The 17,285-nt window shown below is 39.3% G+C and overlaps 2 protein-coding genes across 9 annotated transcripts in view; one reads left to right on the top strand and one right to left on the bottom strand.

Annotated features, from left to right (window-relative positions):
- LOC141778290 (RNA-binding motif, single-stranded-interacting protein 3-like) overlaps positions 1 to 3,977 on the top strand; it is a 218,490-nt gene extending 214,513 nt beyond the window's left edge. For 5 of the 8 annotated variants that reach the window (XM_074652467.1, XM_074652473.1, XM_074652472.1 and 2 more), the window contains 2 exons: positions 288 to 412; positions 1,466 to 3,977. In XM_074652467.1, coding sequence (XP_074508568.1) covers positions 288 to 412; positions 1,466 to 1,469 — 129 coding nt within the window. In that variant the 3' untranslated portion in view covers positions 1,470 to 3,977. Of the gene's footprint in view, positions 1 to 287; positions 417 to 1,465 lie in introns of those variants that run through there. The other 3 variants (XM_074652468.1, XM_074652474.1, XM_074652471.1) reach the window with 1 other exon arrangement.
- A 137-nt stretch (positions 3,978 to 4,114) lies between these two features.
- On the bottom strand, positions 4,115 to 16,455 carry entpd3 (ectonucleoside triphosphate diphosphohydrolase 3). The gene is made up of 10 exons (XM_074652466.1): positions 16,274 to 16,455; positions 12,412 to 12,549; positions 11,871 to 11,988; positions 11,514 to 11,673; positions 10,948 to 11,107; positions 10,581 to 10,808; positions 9,620 to 9,883; positions 9,411 to 9,521; positions 8,292 to 8,429; positions 4,115 to 7,416 (listed from the first exon to the last, which is right to left on the bottom strand). The coding sequence occupies exons 1-10, from the start codon at positions 16,436 to 16,438 to the stop codon at positions 7,228 to 7,230; spliced, it is 1,671 nt and encodes a 556-aa protein (XP_074508567.1). The 5' UTR covers positions 16,439 to 16,455; the 3' UTR covers positions 4,115 to 7,227.
- Positions 16,456 to 17,285: the final 830 nt, after the last annotated feature.

Below are 17,285 nucleotides of genomic sequence, written 5' to 3'. Positions count from 1 at the left end.
CTTAAGCCTTGATGATATCAGAATCAGCTTCTGTGTGATTCAGTGTGAGACAATGCCACTAATTCTACTAACCCTAGTCAGAGGAACTGTTATCTGATTGTTAAAATGAGCACCAGTAATTCAAGTGGAAACCTTCACTTTGAATCAATACTAAGGTTTTTTGTCTTTGCTGAACTGTTTGGATGTTCTCAGTAAACGTATTTCAGTGCTGAGTGGAACAAAGAGGACCTTATAAACCTTCTGACAGTCTGACATAACGGCTATATGTGACGTGTTTCTGGTGTCAGGGTGTGGTGACGGACCCTTCTTCACAGACAGCCGCCCCATCCTCCCAGGACGCCAGCGGGCAGCAGCCTTTATCGGTGGAGAATACAGGAGATCATGCCACAGCCTACTCGTACCAGCAGTCTAAGTGAGTGTATGTAGACGTCTGTGCAGCTGCTACAGAGGGGTTAGGATAAAAATTGATGAAAAACCGTAGTGGTAGTTCTGTTGAAAGTGGATGCCAATGTGGGACTCCGATAGTCTGCAGCACTTGATGTGATAATTTATCTTAGATATGCCATAAATAGTCTCTAAAAAGAACGAAAGAATAGAGGACTGGAAGCAGCGGGAAACAGCTAGCCTGGCTAGTCAGGAATAGACCAGCACATACACCCTCATAAAACGTAAAACATAAAATGAATTAAACAAAAACACTTGCTTAGGTTTACGCCATAAAACCACTTTAGTTAGGATTAAGAAAAAGCAAAATGGTTGGGCTTAACACTACTACGTTCTTACAGTGAAAGTGTGACTTTGACATTGTGAAAATGGGACCGGAACCATCAGCTGATTTTAAAGTGAAACGTCTCCTGGATGAAAGCCCTATGTTTGTTGGACCCGTCCAGCCGCCCTGTGCGCTCTTTAAACTGCGTCACCACAGCCCTGTCCCTGTGCGTTTACTGTTGCCGCGGATGGGTTAAGTTAATGGAAAGCCCAGTGCGTCGCATGCCGGCTCTAAAGGGTGCTCTGTGTGGTGGTATGGAACGCCGGCGGCCGTGACAAAGCGTTGGTATTTGATGCCCTGGGAATGAGAACGAGCTGCCTAGTTGGAATAACACATTGAATTGTCTCCTACTTACATTCTTGAAATGTCCCACAGCAGTGTTGCTAAGGTTGTGATTAGTTAAATAAATGGATGTGTTGAATAGGTTGTATATATATTTTATATATTACTACAGTGTTTCATTGTTGCACAGACATAATGTTAAGCCAACTGCTGTGTTGTTTTGGTCACAGAATCATGCCAACACATTTTTATCTTTGTCCTGGTGTTTATTCATCTTGTTTTTTCTGCTTCCTAGATAACCTGCTGGTGTTTTCTTTTACACACAGCGGTCGAACAAAGAATGTTGTGTCTGCTGTAGAAACTGTAACATTGTCCACAGTTTCCTCAGTTACCCCTTTTTTCTGTCTCCTTTAGATAAGAAGATTGGTGGGAATCATTGCTGCATTGTCTTTAGAAGGACTGCACTGAGGCGCCGGAGACACAGAGAGAATCAAAAAAGAGGTGACGTGGCAACACTAAGGGGAGAAAGCTTCCACTGTGCACAGGCACCAAATAAAAGACAAAATGAAAAAAAAATCAATTATATTTCTTACCTGGTTGAACCAAGAAAAAGACAAAGGAAAAAAAGAATTGATGGTTTGCTGAACTTGAGGACAATGAAATCAAACGCAGTCTGCAACTGTGAGTTTATCATTTCTCACTGTGAGACTGGACTTTGCCTCCAAAGGAAAAAGAGAAGACAGACTGAAATCTAAACTCAACCAACAAGCTGTACAGAAAATAGAACATTTGAATGTGCAGGTAGATTTTCAGACTTTTTTATTAAAAAAAGGAAGGAAGCAAAGTCTAGAAAAAAAACAGGTTGTCTTCCTTTGATATTAAGCTACATTATTTTCATTCTTTTTATTATTTGAGTAGTTTTCTAGAATATCAATGTTTTCGTAAATCTTTATTGCCTTAATTTTCTCAAACTTTGGGGAAAAAGTTTCCATAGTGTTAAATAATTAAATAAAAGAGTGGTTGAATGATTTGAGAGCTTCCTGGAGAGTTCCAAGAGATGAAATCTACAAAGCTATTTGTACAGGATTTTAAAAAGAAAAGTAGTAATTGTATGAAGATGATTTTAAATGATGTGGTGCGGTGCAGCTGACGTTTGTTGGTAGGGAAGACAAATTCTTTAATGCGACTTGTGGGAAAGGTCAATCCACTGCTTCCTGGAAAATGCAGTTAGGTTTAATCATGGGATAAAAGTTCTGTTTCTCCATCACATTTGTATTTTTTTTTGTTTTGTTTTTGCAGTCTTTTTACTTTCAAAAAGTTTTTGCTTTGCCTGCTTTGCTTGTCTCACTGCAGAAAGAAAAGTAAAAAAGGAACATTTCTGACTGACAAAAAAGCAGAAAGAAAACGCTAGGATTTTTAAATGTGCAAAAAGCAATAGTTTTAGTAAAACTGTTGACAGTTTCTTGAGTCTTTCTTAACCGTTGAACAAAAGCAGCCAACAGGTGGCATATTTTATACCAAAGATGAAGAAACTAGGTAGTGAAGAGATCTTTCTTATGTTGCTTTTTCTTTATTTTTTCACCTCTGAAACTGAGATTTTTCTTGCTTGTCCTGCTGCTGGCATGTGAGCTGATTTTATCCGTGACTGAGAACATGCAGTAGATCTTTAACGCAACTGCCTCAACCAGAAGAGTGTTTTGAGATGTTTTGTTTGTTGAGTGATCATTTGTGGTGGTGATCTAAAATGGCGCTGTAACATCTGTCGAGAGACCAGACACCCTGTGGTATGGAGAAAGTGGAGGAGGTAGGTATGTTACTGGGAAGTTGGTATAGTATACTTTAGTGGTAAAGAGGCTGAAAACGCATTATATCTTGTGGGATATTGGTGTGTACATTTTAAACCTGTGTACACACCCAAAAACACCCTCTTCAGGCTGCATTGACCAATCACAACTCCGACACTGAGATGCTGTAACTCATTATGACGGCTAGCCAGAATGTTGTAGATTGAATTATTTTGAAATGCTTCTTTAGTCTCAGTCCATAAGACAAACTGTTTTTACGCCGCCGTCTTGCCAAACACAAGCCATTGAAAATGTGAGCAGGGCGATGATCTCTGTTAGATGAAAGGGCATTTCTGTTGAACAAAATCATTTCAGCTTATGTATATTCTAAAAGAAACGAGGAGAGATGTTTTTTTTTTTCTTTTTGTGTTGCCTTTTTTGAGAATTGATTATGATGTGTGAGCTGCTAAACACTTTTCATTATTGGGGATTGAGGCAGATGTGTGTTGGCTGGGTGTGGAAGAGGTACACCTCCAGAATGTCGAGCGATTCACCATTTGAAGCGACAGTTAATTGTTATCCATGACTTGAAGTCTTGTGCCTCTTTTCATGTTCCCGGTTGCAGTTGAGTACTTCTCTCTTCTTAGATAGGTCAAAACCAGTTAATAAGAATCTGCATTATTTGTACGGAGTACGAGGGCATCAGTTGAGAACCAAAACTCCTCTCTGGACTTTAACTGGCTGACGCAGGCTCCGAGGTCACACCCTTGAAGCCCCACCTACCTGACCCTCCACCAATGAAAAGAAGCGAATGGAAACGTGGGAACAGACGGACACAGAAAAACTCGTGGTTCAACCAAAATCAAGCAGATTCAAACCTCTATGGGAGAATAAATTATTGAGAGAAGAGAGAAAATAGAGAAAAGCGAGAACAAAAGTAATATTTATGAGATCTCTTTTTGTACAGGTGTGTAAAAGAAGATGCAACAGAAATAACTTTGATGATGCTATTTTTTTATTTGCTTGGTCACATGCCTCCCATGTCTTTCAAATTGTGATTCTGCTGTAGTTTCAAATGTCTCTTTTCTTTTTGTTTTCTTTTTAGACAAATCTTTCAATAAAAAAAGAAATGTTTCAGTCAATACTCATCTTGTATATTCTGCAGGTACAACGCAGAACCACTAGAGTGCACTGTAGTACACCGTGTGTGTGTGTGTGATTTTAACAAGTCAGCAGGGAATTTACAGATGCTAAGTGGACACAGATAAAACAGAGGCATTTAGATTTAAACAGGCGCCGTTGTACTTTAATATATCCTCTGTTGATGAATAAATTCGATTTAAAAAATGAGCCACCAGTGTTTAGTCTTAAATTAAATAACATGCTGCGCTGGGGTAAAATCAGTAAGGTAACTAATGATGCAGCACAGAAGCCTAAATCTCATACAAAAGGCACTTTAGTTAGTAGATATGTTTATTACTGCATAGAGAGATAATTATTATCAAAACAGGACCAATACATTCAGTACATTACATACGAATCATGCATCATTCTCTCCAGTGCAAAGACAACAATATTACTGAGAAAGCTACCCAAGTAGAGTACGATGTATACAGAATGTCAAAAGACACACACGTTTTAATTCATGCTGTTTTCAGTCACAAATGATGTGAAGAAATTATTTTTCTTTTGCCCTAAAATTAAATGTTTTGTATCCCTTCATGTTGAGAAGAGTAACCCATTTAACAATGCTATAACAAGGACCACACGATAATAGGACATATTCATGTTTTCTAATATTTGCTGGTCACCCACCAATTAAATGTTTTGGATGTACTTGTATACAAGTGTGTTTCATACACCGCTCAGACAGTCGCTGCACCCGATTCGACTGTTATCAGGCCATTAAATAAACGTTATCATCGCTATAAGCACCACAGATGTGGGTCATTAGAAGCCAACTACGCCTACTACGTTGTAAAAGTGAAAGTCAAACTTAAAAGCAACACGTTCTAACACGTTGTAAAACTGAATGAAATGTTACGTTTTGAACACAAACAAAAAGCCTTCTTTAGGTTTAGACAACAAAACTCCAACTTATTTAGGTTTAGACAACAAAACTCCAACTTCTTTAGGTTTAGACAACAAAACTCCAACTTATTTAGGTTTGACAACAAAACTCCAACTTCTTTAGGTGTAGACAACAAAACTACTACTTCTTTAGGTGTAGACAACAAAACTACAACTTCTTTAGGTTTAGACAACAAAACTCCAACTTATTTAGGTTTAGACAACAAAACTCCAACTTCTTTAGGTGTAGACAACAAAACTACTACTTCTTTAGGTGTAGACAACAAAACTACAACTTCTTTAGGTGTAGACAACAAAACTACAACTTCTTTAGGTTTAGACAACAAAACTCCAACTTCTTTAGGTGTAGACAACAAAACTACTACTTCTTTAGGTGTAGACAACAAAACTACAACTTCTTTAGGTTTAGACAACAAAACTCCAACTTATTTAGGTTTAGACAACAAAACTCCAACTTCTTTAGGTGTAGACAACAAAACTACTACTTCTTTAGGTGTAGACAACAAAACTACAACTTCTTTAGGTTTAGACAACAAAACTACAACTTCTTTAGGTTTAGGCAACAAAACTTCAACTTCATTAGGTTTTGGGGAAAAAACAGTTAGGTTTAGGCAATAAAACTACAACTTTATGTTTAGGCAAAAAAAAAAAAAAAACTTGGTTAAGTTAAACATTATGTTTTGGCTTAAAGAACACATTGTTGGTTTTACACTGGATGTGAACTCCGGGCTCCCGGGTGAAAACCCTGTGATTTGCCACCATTCATTCATCTTCCACCCCTTATGCATGGACTTTCATATTGTTTATACTACACCGCCTGACTTCAGCTTCTGCTCCTGTCATAATTACTACGGTCACTAGAGGTCGCTGTCGTCTTCTTTTATACCTTCTTTCAGTGATCTACCATGTGAATAGATGATCAAATCTACTATTGGGTGTAGTAGGCCCCTACTGACCTACATCTATGGGGCTTATAGCAACTGATGATGCCTATTTAATAGCCTGACAACAGTCTAATTAGCTGGTCAGTCAGATTAATTGCTCCCTCTCAGCCACTCATGCCTTTTCTATCTAGTCTTAGTGTTGGTTCTGTTGCTGACATCTCCAAAACTGACCAAATTTAGTCAATACCAAAAAACTCAAATGACTGTTATCATCACAACATGTAATCATGCTGATTGAAAAAATCTCTCATCAAAGGCTTTATTGACACAATCGGACATCTTTCATAATATATAAACAACACGAGTGTAGATTACACTGAAAACTGGAAATGTGTGTAGTTTTCTCAAACTGCTCAACTGACTTATCGATCTATCGATATAGATATAGATATATAATCTAATATCTATCCAACAATACTCTGTTCTTTAAGTACCGAATGAAAACCTTCCCAGGGATGGAACAACGCAAAGTTAGTATTTAATGGGAAAAACAACACTTAACATTAAATAATTTTCAGTGACCGGTAGACTGCTGTCCAGAACTCAGAACATAAAATGTATCTTGTATTTAAGTCTATTGATTGATTGCAAATAGACTGTAGAAAAATGACTTAATGTAACATCTATTATAGTTTGCAAAATCATAATGAAACAATGGCACATAGCACATTCAATATATTGTTTATTAGGGAGGTTTTCATTCAGTAAAATATTGTTGTGTGCTTCTGGTTTTCAATGAGTTTATACACTATATAATGTTTAGTATATAATAAAAAATGCTACAATAAGGTGGCCGTGGCAAAGTGCTGCCATTTGGTTTGTAAAGCGGATCCATTCAGTGCAATTATATGTATAATATAGAATCAATCAGTGAGTGAATAGCTCATGCTCTGCCTGAGGGTCCAACTGTGAATGCAATATAGAAACTCAGTTTAAGGTTACGCAATGTGCGACAAGAACGAGCATGTGGACATTATGGGTGCTCGTTCATCATCTGTGCAGGTAAACCTGTGTCACCTGTTTCTGCCTGTAAAACTGAGTTTTTTCGAGATGATTTTTACAGCCTCAATAAAACCAGTCTCACATGTGAAGCTAGCTTAAAGACTCAAAGTCACTAGCAGGACACATACTGAGACGTTTTCATTTTGAGGCTCTCACTTCAGTTTCCTTAAACTCTCATAACTGAAATATAAGGCAGTAAATGGCTCAAGCTGAAAAAAAATGTCATTAGTAACTTTCAGTACAAGTGCCTTGGCACACGCTGCTGTACCGTCACACTCTCCCACTACTTACAGGATAACATCAGCCCCCAAGGCTTACAATGGCAGATCATTCATTCCCTTTGTGACGTACACTCTCAGTAGCAGGTGCGAATGAGGAAGATGAAAACTACGACAACAGTTATGATAGTTAGTGCTGAAAATAGAAAGATAAGGCCGGCAAAGACGGGGTCTGTCAAGGGGGGGATTTCTTTCACTTCAGACGGGATCATGTTGGACATACTCAGCATGTAGCCCAAACTCCACCCAATGCTGGTGTTCTTTACCTGAAGTGAAGAGATTTGCAGTGTTATCACTGTGAATTTGCATGCTGTACACGGCATTTTTTTCAGTAGCTATTACATCACTTTGCATGTCTACAGAAGTTGAGAATATGAAGCTGTCATGAAGTTGCACAATTACAGCTCTAGGGCAAAATATGAGTCATAACACCCAAATGAACGTTTCTGTAAATAATCCAAGTGTTTTGTAACTTCCTCTGAAAGGACATACCCAACCACCAGACTCCCAGACACGCTAAAGGCACTAAACCACACACACAGCACACTGACTCTCTTGTTGGAAGCGTTGGCAGCTGTTGAGGAACGCTCTTGTGATCAAGTCCAAAGGGTAACCGCCATGCAATTTGGAAACTGCGGCTGTAATTTGTGACTTTTTAATAGCTACTGTCTTTCTTTATGACTCATGCCTGATAGACTGTATGTCACAGAGCAGGAATCCCCCTCTGTTGAGGGACTTCCATTGTGAAAGACGCTGCGTGTCCTCAGGGCATCCCAGAGCGATACATTGCCTGCCTGTCATCCTGGCCTCAGCTTCTTGAGTGCAGATGATTGGTATGTCAGGCATCCCATCTATAATGGGTCCCCACAGGTGGCCTCATTCACACTTGTATATGTTAAAAGCCTGTGTCTAAACATGACGGACTGTTGGCAGCTAAAGCACAGCAACTCTCATCAAATTGCCATAGACATTTTGATGGTTGTGTCATTTATAATATGACCATTATTTTTTTGGAGAATATATGAGCTCAGAGAATAAAAAGAGTGGATATGTATTGGCTTCATAACTGCGTAAAGGACAGCATAGGGTGCAAGGAGTGTCTTAGTGGAAATGATGTGTCTGTTTGTTTTTTTCAACCAACCTGTTTTTCGAAGTTAATGTTTTTCCAGGTCTCTTTGTCAAACTTGTATCCGTCCACCAGCATAGTGTAGACATAGTGACCTGAAAAACAGTACGTCCTAAGGTATTTGTCCGAAATCCATGTCTTTTCTGCCTCCAGCTGAAAGGAAGAGAAACAAAGATTAGAGAGTGGCCTGTGATAAGGAGGCTTAATGCTAACAACAAAATATCAATGTTGTAGTCAAGATGGTTGAATTCATGGTTACGATAAGATCAAATAAAACTTCATCCATCTAGAAGGATTTTTTAAAAAACATTTACAAAGATATTGTGCAGCTATTTTGAGGTCTGATACTTGTTACGTGTCTATAGGTCCCCTATAATAGATAGATATAAGCTCTTAAGTGGGAGAAATATTGTTTAAGTTCTAGTAAAGTTTTCCCTCCTCTGAGACCGGCTCAGTTTTAGAGTAAGAGTGAAACTAGAAAAAACACCTAAGGAATCCAGCCATCTCATGTAAGCTTGTTGAGGCTAAATAATGCTCCAAAGTTAGGCTAAATTTTGGCAAGGAAAAACTGGCATGGCAATTTTCAAAGGGGTCCCTTGACCTCTGCCCTCAAGATATGTGAATGAAAATGGGTTTTATGAGTACCCACGAGTCTCCCCTTTACAGACATGCCCACTTTATGATAATCACATGCAATCACTTCCAGATGATGTACACCACTTCTATGTGGCATATACTGTTGACCTGCTATGTCCCCCTAAATACCCCCTGCAGGGGGGCATGTAGTTATTAAGTTAAGTTAAGTTGCATTTCTGACATCATGTTTTAACAGGAGCACGGACACTAAATCAAACGGAGAAGAAAATGTTGGCACACCTCAGTCGGTGATCTCCAAGCGGGTATTTTGCCTCTGCTCTGTTCTTGGTGAGTACGATGATTGTGGAATGTGGTTGGCCATTGTGCCATAAATGGCACCACTTAGTCTATATAAAGAATTCCTGTCGTTTTTCTTTCCTACATTATTGCTCATCCCAACGTTCACTTTGTTTTTACATTGTTTGTTCCTGAAAGATCTCTCTTCTCCTCTCAGCCTGCTGTTATTACTCTAGCTGTACACCAATTGTAAGAACTTACCTTTGTCCAATGTGAGTGGCAGAATTTCGTAATTAAGTCGTTGAATTGATCAAGATCGGATTTTCCTTCTATCCCAAGCGCCCTAGCAGTGAAGAAGAATCCTGCATATGCCTGGTGGGAACAGTAGAGACATATCGTAAGTTGTTTTTATCATCTTTATCTCTTTTCTTGCACGTATTCTATTTGCACTGTGTCTATGTCACTGTTACCATAAAATCTCCAGTGACAGGCGGCTGCTCGATTCCGTTGAATGAACACTGGGACGAGGGACAAGTCGTGAAATTAAACATGGACTTCACTATGCTGCTGCACTTGTCTGAGTCGTTGGTTCCCACCATGAGGAGTTCTCGATCTGGCTTGTAGCCGTTTGGCTGCTTTGTGCAGTCTGTGTCATAAATGTCTGAGGCGTACATGGTGGTGTTGTAACCATCAGGGTAGCAGGGGTTGAGAATGTAGGTTGGATCAGATGATTCCTGGAACGTTAAGAGGAGGAAGAAGATGTTAAAAGAAGGAATGGAGGATGAGGAGGAAGTTATGATAAAGAGAGGGACAGGAAGAGACATGGGAGGATGAATTAAGAGGGTTTGGACAGTATTACTTATGCATTTACAGTCACCATCTATATATGCAAACCTGCATGACTTATTTACTTGAATTACATATTATCACATAAAGATCCTCATGTAAATACAAACTTTTTACTTAACATTTTATAACAGGACCCTGCTGCAAATGTATACCCATAACATATTCTCACTACATAGCATATTTCTCCAGCTACAAGTACTATTATGAAGCTATAAGCTGCCAGAAATAATGCATTTCTCGCAGACATTCACGGTCCGATCAATTTTCTTAATGACATAATGCATTCTTGACTGGTTTCCCTTTGCCTGTTAGCAACTCAGGGACAACAGTGTTTGCTAATCAATTCTGAACTGCGCATTAATGGATTTTCGCCTGCACATGCATGCAAAAAAAAACATATATTCCCACAGCCATGCGCACCACACACACAAGCACTTAAACATGAACATAGAAATGCATACTATACAGGGACGTGGAGAGAACTCTGGAAAGAACCATCACTCTTATAGTACCTGGAAGCATATACACACGCACACACACACACACACTCACACTCAAAAGACGAAAAGAAAAGCTGTGTACCTGGACTATTTTGTCCAGAATCCTCTTCCCAATCTCATTTTTGCCATAGCAGAGGAAACTGTGTGTGTAGACATTGTAAGGGTAACCGTACAGTTTGACATGCAAGTAGTCAGTCCCTCTGAGATCTTCCGGAACTGCAAAGGCGATCTGTGTTGATGCTCCACCAAGGTCCATGGACCCTACAGTCCTTTCCCCTTCTGGGTGGACGTAGGCGTTCCAAAGATTTTTCTGCAAATATAATGAAAACGTTTAGCATCTGATGAACCACTTGATCTGGAGCTGTTTGTGAAGTAGCATTATTTTCCACGTTTAGAGATAAGTACACTTTGACCCACGGAGACCAGATAGATCAATGACAGTATCTTACCTCTAGGAAGTTTCCCATGAGGTAGTTGACAGTGACCCACCCATACAGCCCTTCTTCTTGACCAGTAATGATGGAAGCATTTTGGAACATGAAAGGCAAAGACTCCAGGTATTTTCTGAGACTTTCCAGGATTTCATTGGACTTCTTTTCATCCTTCTCACTTATAGCAAAGCAGAAAAGGGAACAGAATTACAGATCTTACTGGAAACAGGAGTGGTCAGCAGTGAAACATGGTGTCATTAAAGGAATAGTTTCATATTTTGGAAAATTCACTTTTTTCGCTCTCTTGCCGGGAGCTAGATAAATAGATTGATACTACTCCCATAACGTGAAGCTAGAGCTGGCCAGAAGATGGTTAGCTTAGTTTAAAGACTGAAAGGAAGAGGAAATAGTTCAAAGGTGTTCAAAGATCCATCCTATTGACCTATAACCCAGAGGGCTTAGATAAAAACCAGGTGGTGCATGAATGGGGTTAAATTGCTCTGATCCTTCCAGGCACTCTCCAATAAATTGTAAGTAATGGTGAGGGAATACCCTGAAGCTATCTTATTTCAACACTTTCTTACTGCAGAAGTCTCATTCCAGCAGTAGCTCCTAGAAAGAGAGCTGTGGTATTGTGTTTTTCAACAGGAATAGCTTCGGTGATGTTGTCCATGCAATTGTTGAATCCCGTCCACGACATGGCATCTTTCTCTGGGTCAACCATCATCTCTGAGATACCAGCACCTGTGGGTACAAGGCCAGGCTAAAATCATATTCTTAGGTACGGCCTCTAAAAACATAAAGTGAAATTTCTGAGTTAATGTGTAACATCTTAAATAATAGTGGTTGATGGAGCATTTCAAAATACTCAGTAAGCTTTGGCTTTCATTCTTCTCTTCTCCCCCCCCCTCCCCCCCCCCCCCCCCCCCACAATGACTCACCAGCAACTTTGCAGTTCATTATCTCAGTTACAACTCCGGTTTCATTCTCCTTCTGCCCTGGCCACTTGTACAGGTACACACTGGAACGTGATGAACCCGAGTCTATCACAATGCCATACTGAAGTGAAGACAGAAAAAGAAATCATGTTACAGGGCCACATTTTTCTCTTGGTCTAGTCTTTGCTGCTGCGACCCCCACTGCCCCTTTAAAAAGGGACCACCATTTGTCACCAGGCTGACTGATGAGAAAACCTTTTTTACTTGACCCCAACCTTGACATCCGATAACGTCTGGCACCAATTTCACAACTGAGAATGTGTGGGAGCTGAAGAATGTGTGTGTATACCTGTTTCTCTCTCTCTCTCTCTCTCTCTCTCTCTCTCTCTCTCTCTCTCTCTCTCTCTCTCTCTCTCTCTCTTTGTAGGGATGTGTTTTGAGAACTGTTATATACTTTGTTTAAGTGAAGAAGATCTAAAGCCAAATACTGCCTACTATATGTGTGCATCCATAGGAATCTGTGCGCATGCATGTAAATGTTCACCTCTGAGCTGTAGAGTTTTGACCCCCAGGTGTCCTGGATGACAGCAACAGCAACAAGGGCAGCAATACTGGCCAAGAGGAGAAGCAGCACTCCTGCTATGCGACACTTGTAGCCCACTTTCCGTTTGGAAGCCATTTCCTGTTGGCAAGAAAAGGGGTTGAAAAAAAAGGAGAGGAATGTTTCACTAAAAGCATTTTGGCACTCAAAGTGATGTGATGTGAAGAGGTTTGAAAAGTGATGATGAGCAATAATAGTACACTTTATTTACTTTAAAATAACATTAATAGTATTGATGGACTAAGCCATGCCACCAGATTTAACAAACACATCAGAGGAAACAGAATCAGGAGAAAACATGTGGATCGTGATAGGCTGTATGAATAATATTCTTATCATGGACAATGAAAGAGCCGGCTCTAGCCCTTTTGGTGCCCTATAGGCAAAATTCGGATTTAGAGCCCGTTAGGGTTCAGCCCCCAAGAACCTTAACCCTAGCCCCGTAAACCGCACCACTAAACTAATGGTTTCAAGACAAAAAATTATGATTTTTAAGTTATTATGATATAAATAAACATTTGGTCCCTGATATTGTTGGCTTAAAAGTGTTTAGTCAGTTCACTACAATTTACGCTTTTATTGACAAATAAGTGCCGAGCAGACGAAAAAGTGTGAGAAAGAGAGTAACAGGGGTGAAAAGTGTATTTCTTTCTTTCTTTCTTTCTTTGTTCATTTGTTACCTCGATGCAGAAGATGAGGAAGCGTGCCCACCGTCATTTAAGAAAATATATATATTATTATCATTATTCTTTTAGAGGGCGACCAGCGCCCCCCAGGAGGTGGCGCCCTAGGTGACCGCCTATGCCTTAAGCTGGCCCTGGACAATGATAACCACAATGAGATCCCCGATTATCTTTGACCTATTTAATTAAGGCAAATAATGCAAAGCAATAAAATGAAAGGGGAATTTGTTTAATTTTTTTATGATCTGCAAAGGAGAATACAAGCTTCTCTCAGTTTAAGACTCTTTAAAGAAAGCGAACTGGGTTTTGAGGTGGGATTTAAGAGAGTTTTGTGAGGTGTCAGTTCCTAACCAGGTAAAAGGTTAAAAGCTTTTATAGGGCTTGTCAGTCAGCAAAAACAAAACGTTGCCTCTAAGGCAAACTGTTTGTCTCTAAAACAGTGCAGTTAATCAGCAGCCAGCAAGCAAGTTTGCTGCTGTCTCATGAAAGCCTTGCATATTTAGCCTCGAAATCTTGAAGGTTTTGGTCGTGTTGTTTATTTAAACTTGATGTTGGCCTAGAGTTAAATTACAACATCCGTCACGTCCACTTTGTTTTGAGTTTAACTTCATAATGGCTATGAAGAAACAGCCATGTGTTGGATATTTAGAATAAACGCTCATGTTGTCAAGCTACAGGCAATGCTCACCTCAGATACACACTTTTTCCATCTAATGTTGATCTTGTTAATAAACATGGCGTGCCAGAAACTGCTCTCTTTGAGATTCAAGCGTATACTCAAAGACTGAAAACGGTGTTCCATGCCAGATCCACCATGTGGAGAAAAGTTAGATACACTAGGTTAAAAAAAAATATTTTTCCCATATGCAGGAGTGTTGTTCTTCTACCAGAATCATACAAGCATTTCTCATGTAGTCACATAGAAGTGCAATATGGCTGCAATTACGGGTCAAACTCTGTAACAACACAGCTCTTTGTACCTAAACATGCACATACTCAGTAACTCAGTACATTTTTTCTTTCTAATTTTCTGGTTTATTCTATTTTACTTTCATTCTATTTATGCCTTAGTTGGTATGCGCTGTATGTGAAGAAAATCTATATTTAAAACTACAACTAAGCCTAGCAATGTCATGTTATGTAATAGCATAGACTGAATATATTCCATTTAAAATATATTTTTCTTTATAGAGTATGGAAAGAAATGAACGCATATAAATAATGACTCAGCAATAGATATTATTCAACCATCCTATGCTTAAACTTGTTGTCTTACGGCAATAGGAGGTCATTAATGAGGGCAACATAGTAATTACAACCTTCTGTCAGACTACAGCGATTAGTGCTGTCTCCGCTTTGTGTTATTATCAGACTGTCCGACAGCTGGTAGAGAAAGCACCACAACTCTCCACCTCCCTCTCTATCTCTCTTTCTTTCTGACTTTTAAGCTGCTATTTAAGCTGTGTAAACCCCAAATAAATATTTGACTCCTCTGTTGTCAGCAGACTGTAACGACACACCAGTGACAATATTTGTTATTCTTTTACATCACAGCAATTAGAATTACCACAGTAACTTCAGGTGAAAACATGCAGGTAAAAGCTGCTAGACAAGGTGTGATTAGAACCTCACGACATGCCAACAAGCATGTCTCTGACTGACGTGGCTTAAGCCGGTTTAACACTTCACAGTCATGTGTGTGACATAATTGATATTCCACGTCTACAAATTTGGGGGATTTCTCTTTATAGCTATGCTCTGGACATTTTCATTTTCCAAGGCTAGTGAAAGAGATACAGGGCCTCTGTGGGATGCCAGCATTGTATGAAAAACATAAGAAACCGGAGGTCGCCCACATCTGCTTTTCTGCTTTCTACTCTTACTTTTAGTTTGATTAATGTAACTCAAAATGAAAATATGCCTCTATCAGTAAAGTAAGCTAATGGTTGTGGTGTTTCTAAAAACATACCCAACTAACAATATTACTAATATACCTGTGTTTAAAGTGTATGGAATGATATCTATGATTATAACTGATCTAATCATTTGCACCTATTGAAAAAAGACATCTCTAAAAGCACGTAGTAACATGAGCTCATCGTTCTCTGGCTTCACTGGTCAGCCGGTGGTTAGTCTAGTCTTTAACATCAGTGTGCTGTTGGGTCCAGGATGCTTGAACAATGTCAGTGACGTTCAGCAACTGTCCATAATAATGGTTCAAGCTTACTGTAAATATTTCAAATAACAACTCTTACGGACTGTAATTAAGTTTGTTGCCAATGTGTGTGACTACAACTAAAGCAAGCGTAATTCCGTTTCTCCCTTTACATTTTTTTTCACTTCCATTAATATATATATATATATATATATATATATATATATGTATAGTACAGATTAAGCTCTAATTTGAATTACATCACAAATTAGTGAAATATGGAGACACTCACAGTAAAAGGGTTAGGGTCTCATCAAGTGAGCTAAGAGGAGACAGGTAACTTGGAGTTACTTAAATTTTGTTAAGTTATTTACTGTAATTTCTAATTCTGTGCTCTGCCTTTTCGAAGTCCATGCACAAATCTTTCAATCGTCAGGTTTGGAATTTTTTTGTATTTTGCCTTAAAGCTTTGTCTACTTGTATATCATATTATAAATGACGGAATTACATTGCGTGCTAAAACACAAACTTTGGTTTTCTGCTCCAAAGACACACACAAAAAAACAAGATGGACCACTCTGCTCTCTGTTATCCATCCCCATGCACAACAAAGTAAACGTTATACACAATGCAGTTTAAATCAATTATCGGTCAACCAGAGGATTTGGCAAGTCTTAAGTTTGCATTGCGAGATCCAACACTGACAACACCCACATTATTCCTCCAAGTATATTTGCACATGCTGTTTCCTTTGCTTGTAGAAACTGGTCCTCATGAGGGTAAATGGGTGAAATGTGGTTGAACACTAACACATGCATACACCCATGTCATACAACACAGTAAATCAACTCACACAATGAAACAAACTTACCTCTTATTACCTGTATTATGTGTTATACCTGCATTAACCATTTGAGATTCCGGGGGATGCATGTGAGAGAGAGGAGGAGGTGTGTTTGTTTCTTACCTTGAAGAGCTGGTTTGTAGATCCTAGTTGGGAGTGGGAGTGAGATGGCTCTGAAGGAGGGATGAAGGAACACAGCAGGAAACAGGGGAACAACAAAGGAAGGGAGAGAGAGAGAGCAAGGGAGTGTGCTGTGAGTGAGAGATCTAAAGAGTGATTGGCCAACATGAGCAAGAGCTGTTGTACCCCAACAAAACAGAGAGAGAGGGAGAGAGGGAACATGGGAGGAGCAATGTATACAAACTCCAGTTTTCACCACTCCCACCACACCAGTGAAACGGAGCGAACAGGCAGTGAATGTTGCACGGCTTGTTCCTTGTTCACTGACTGTGTGGAATGATTAAGCACAGACACAGGTTTTGTGTGTATGCATGAAACAATGTGAGAAGAGAGGGGGGGGGAGCAGTGGTGAGGTTAATTGATGTAATCAATAAGATAAAGTGCATTGTGGCTGAGTATCTGCTGCACAGGTTATCACAAAGTCAGCTCTTATTTGATAGGCCTGAATTGAAGGATAAAGGACGATGAAAAGCAAAGGATCAAGCACTGTACCAACAGTCAAGTATGTGTTGGTACTTGCAAGCTCCCACTTACACGTTCAGCTCAGGTTCTCATAGTGAAACCTATGAGTCATTAAACTAACCAGGTATTGTACAACATTTTCTGGAAACATGAGAACTGCTTGCATTTATGTGTGTCTGTCAGTCCAATATCACATCAGTGGAGAGTCATCAGAATGCATCAGCCTTCAAAGTCCAGATCAATGGCCAAAACAAACTTCAACCACTTCAGACAGCATATCTAAACAAACAGTTCATTCAGTCATTTTTTAAATGAATTTATTCATTATGGCAGTCACTCATTAGCTACCATACTCATTCACCAATCTTATCTTTTACGCTTTATCTTCACAAGGAAACAATTAGTTCCAAAATATTACAAACTGGGTGGTAATGGAATTTACCGGGCATGAAGGGTCTAAGAAAGACTATGTCCAGTTGCCTTATGGAAACTG

Source organism: Sebastes fasciatus, chromosome 12 (assembly GCF_043250625.1).
Source record: "Sebastes fasciatus isolate fSebFas1 chromosome 12, fSebFas1.pri, whole genome shotgun sequence".
Classification (NCBI taxonomy): domain Eukaryota; kingdom Metazoa; phylum Chordata; class Actinopteri; order Perciformes; family Sebastidae; genus Sebastes; species Sebastes fasciatus.
The sequence above is the reverse complement of the archived record's forward strand: the minus strand, read 5'-3'. Positions and strand labels throughout refer to the sequence as shown.

What these genes read in the sequence shown, in the direction of transcription:
- entpd3 (XM_074652466.1), bottom strand. Translation starts at nt 16,438, where the DNA reads ATGTTGGCCAATCACTCTTTAGATCTCTCACTCACAGCACACTCCCTT. An exon ending in CTACAAACCAGCTCTTCAAG is followed by an intron (nt 12,550 to 16,273) that starts GTAAGAAACAAA and finishes TCTTGCCAACAG; the next exon opens with GAAATGGCTTCCAAACGGAA. An exon ending in ACATTAACTTCGAAAAACAG is followed by an intron (nt 7,417 to 8,291) that starts GTTGGTTGAAAA and finishes TCTTCACTTCAG; the next exon opens with GTAAAGAACACCAGCATTGG.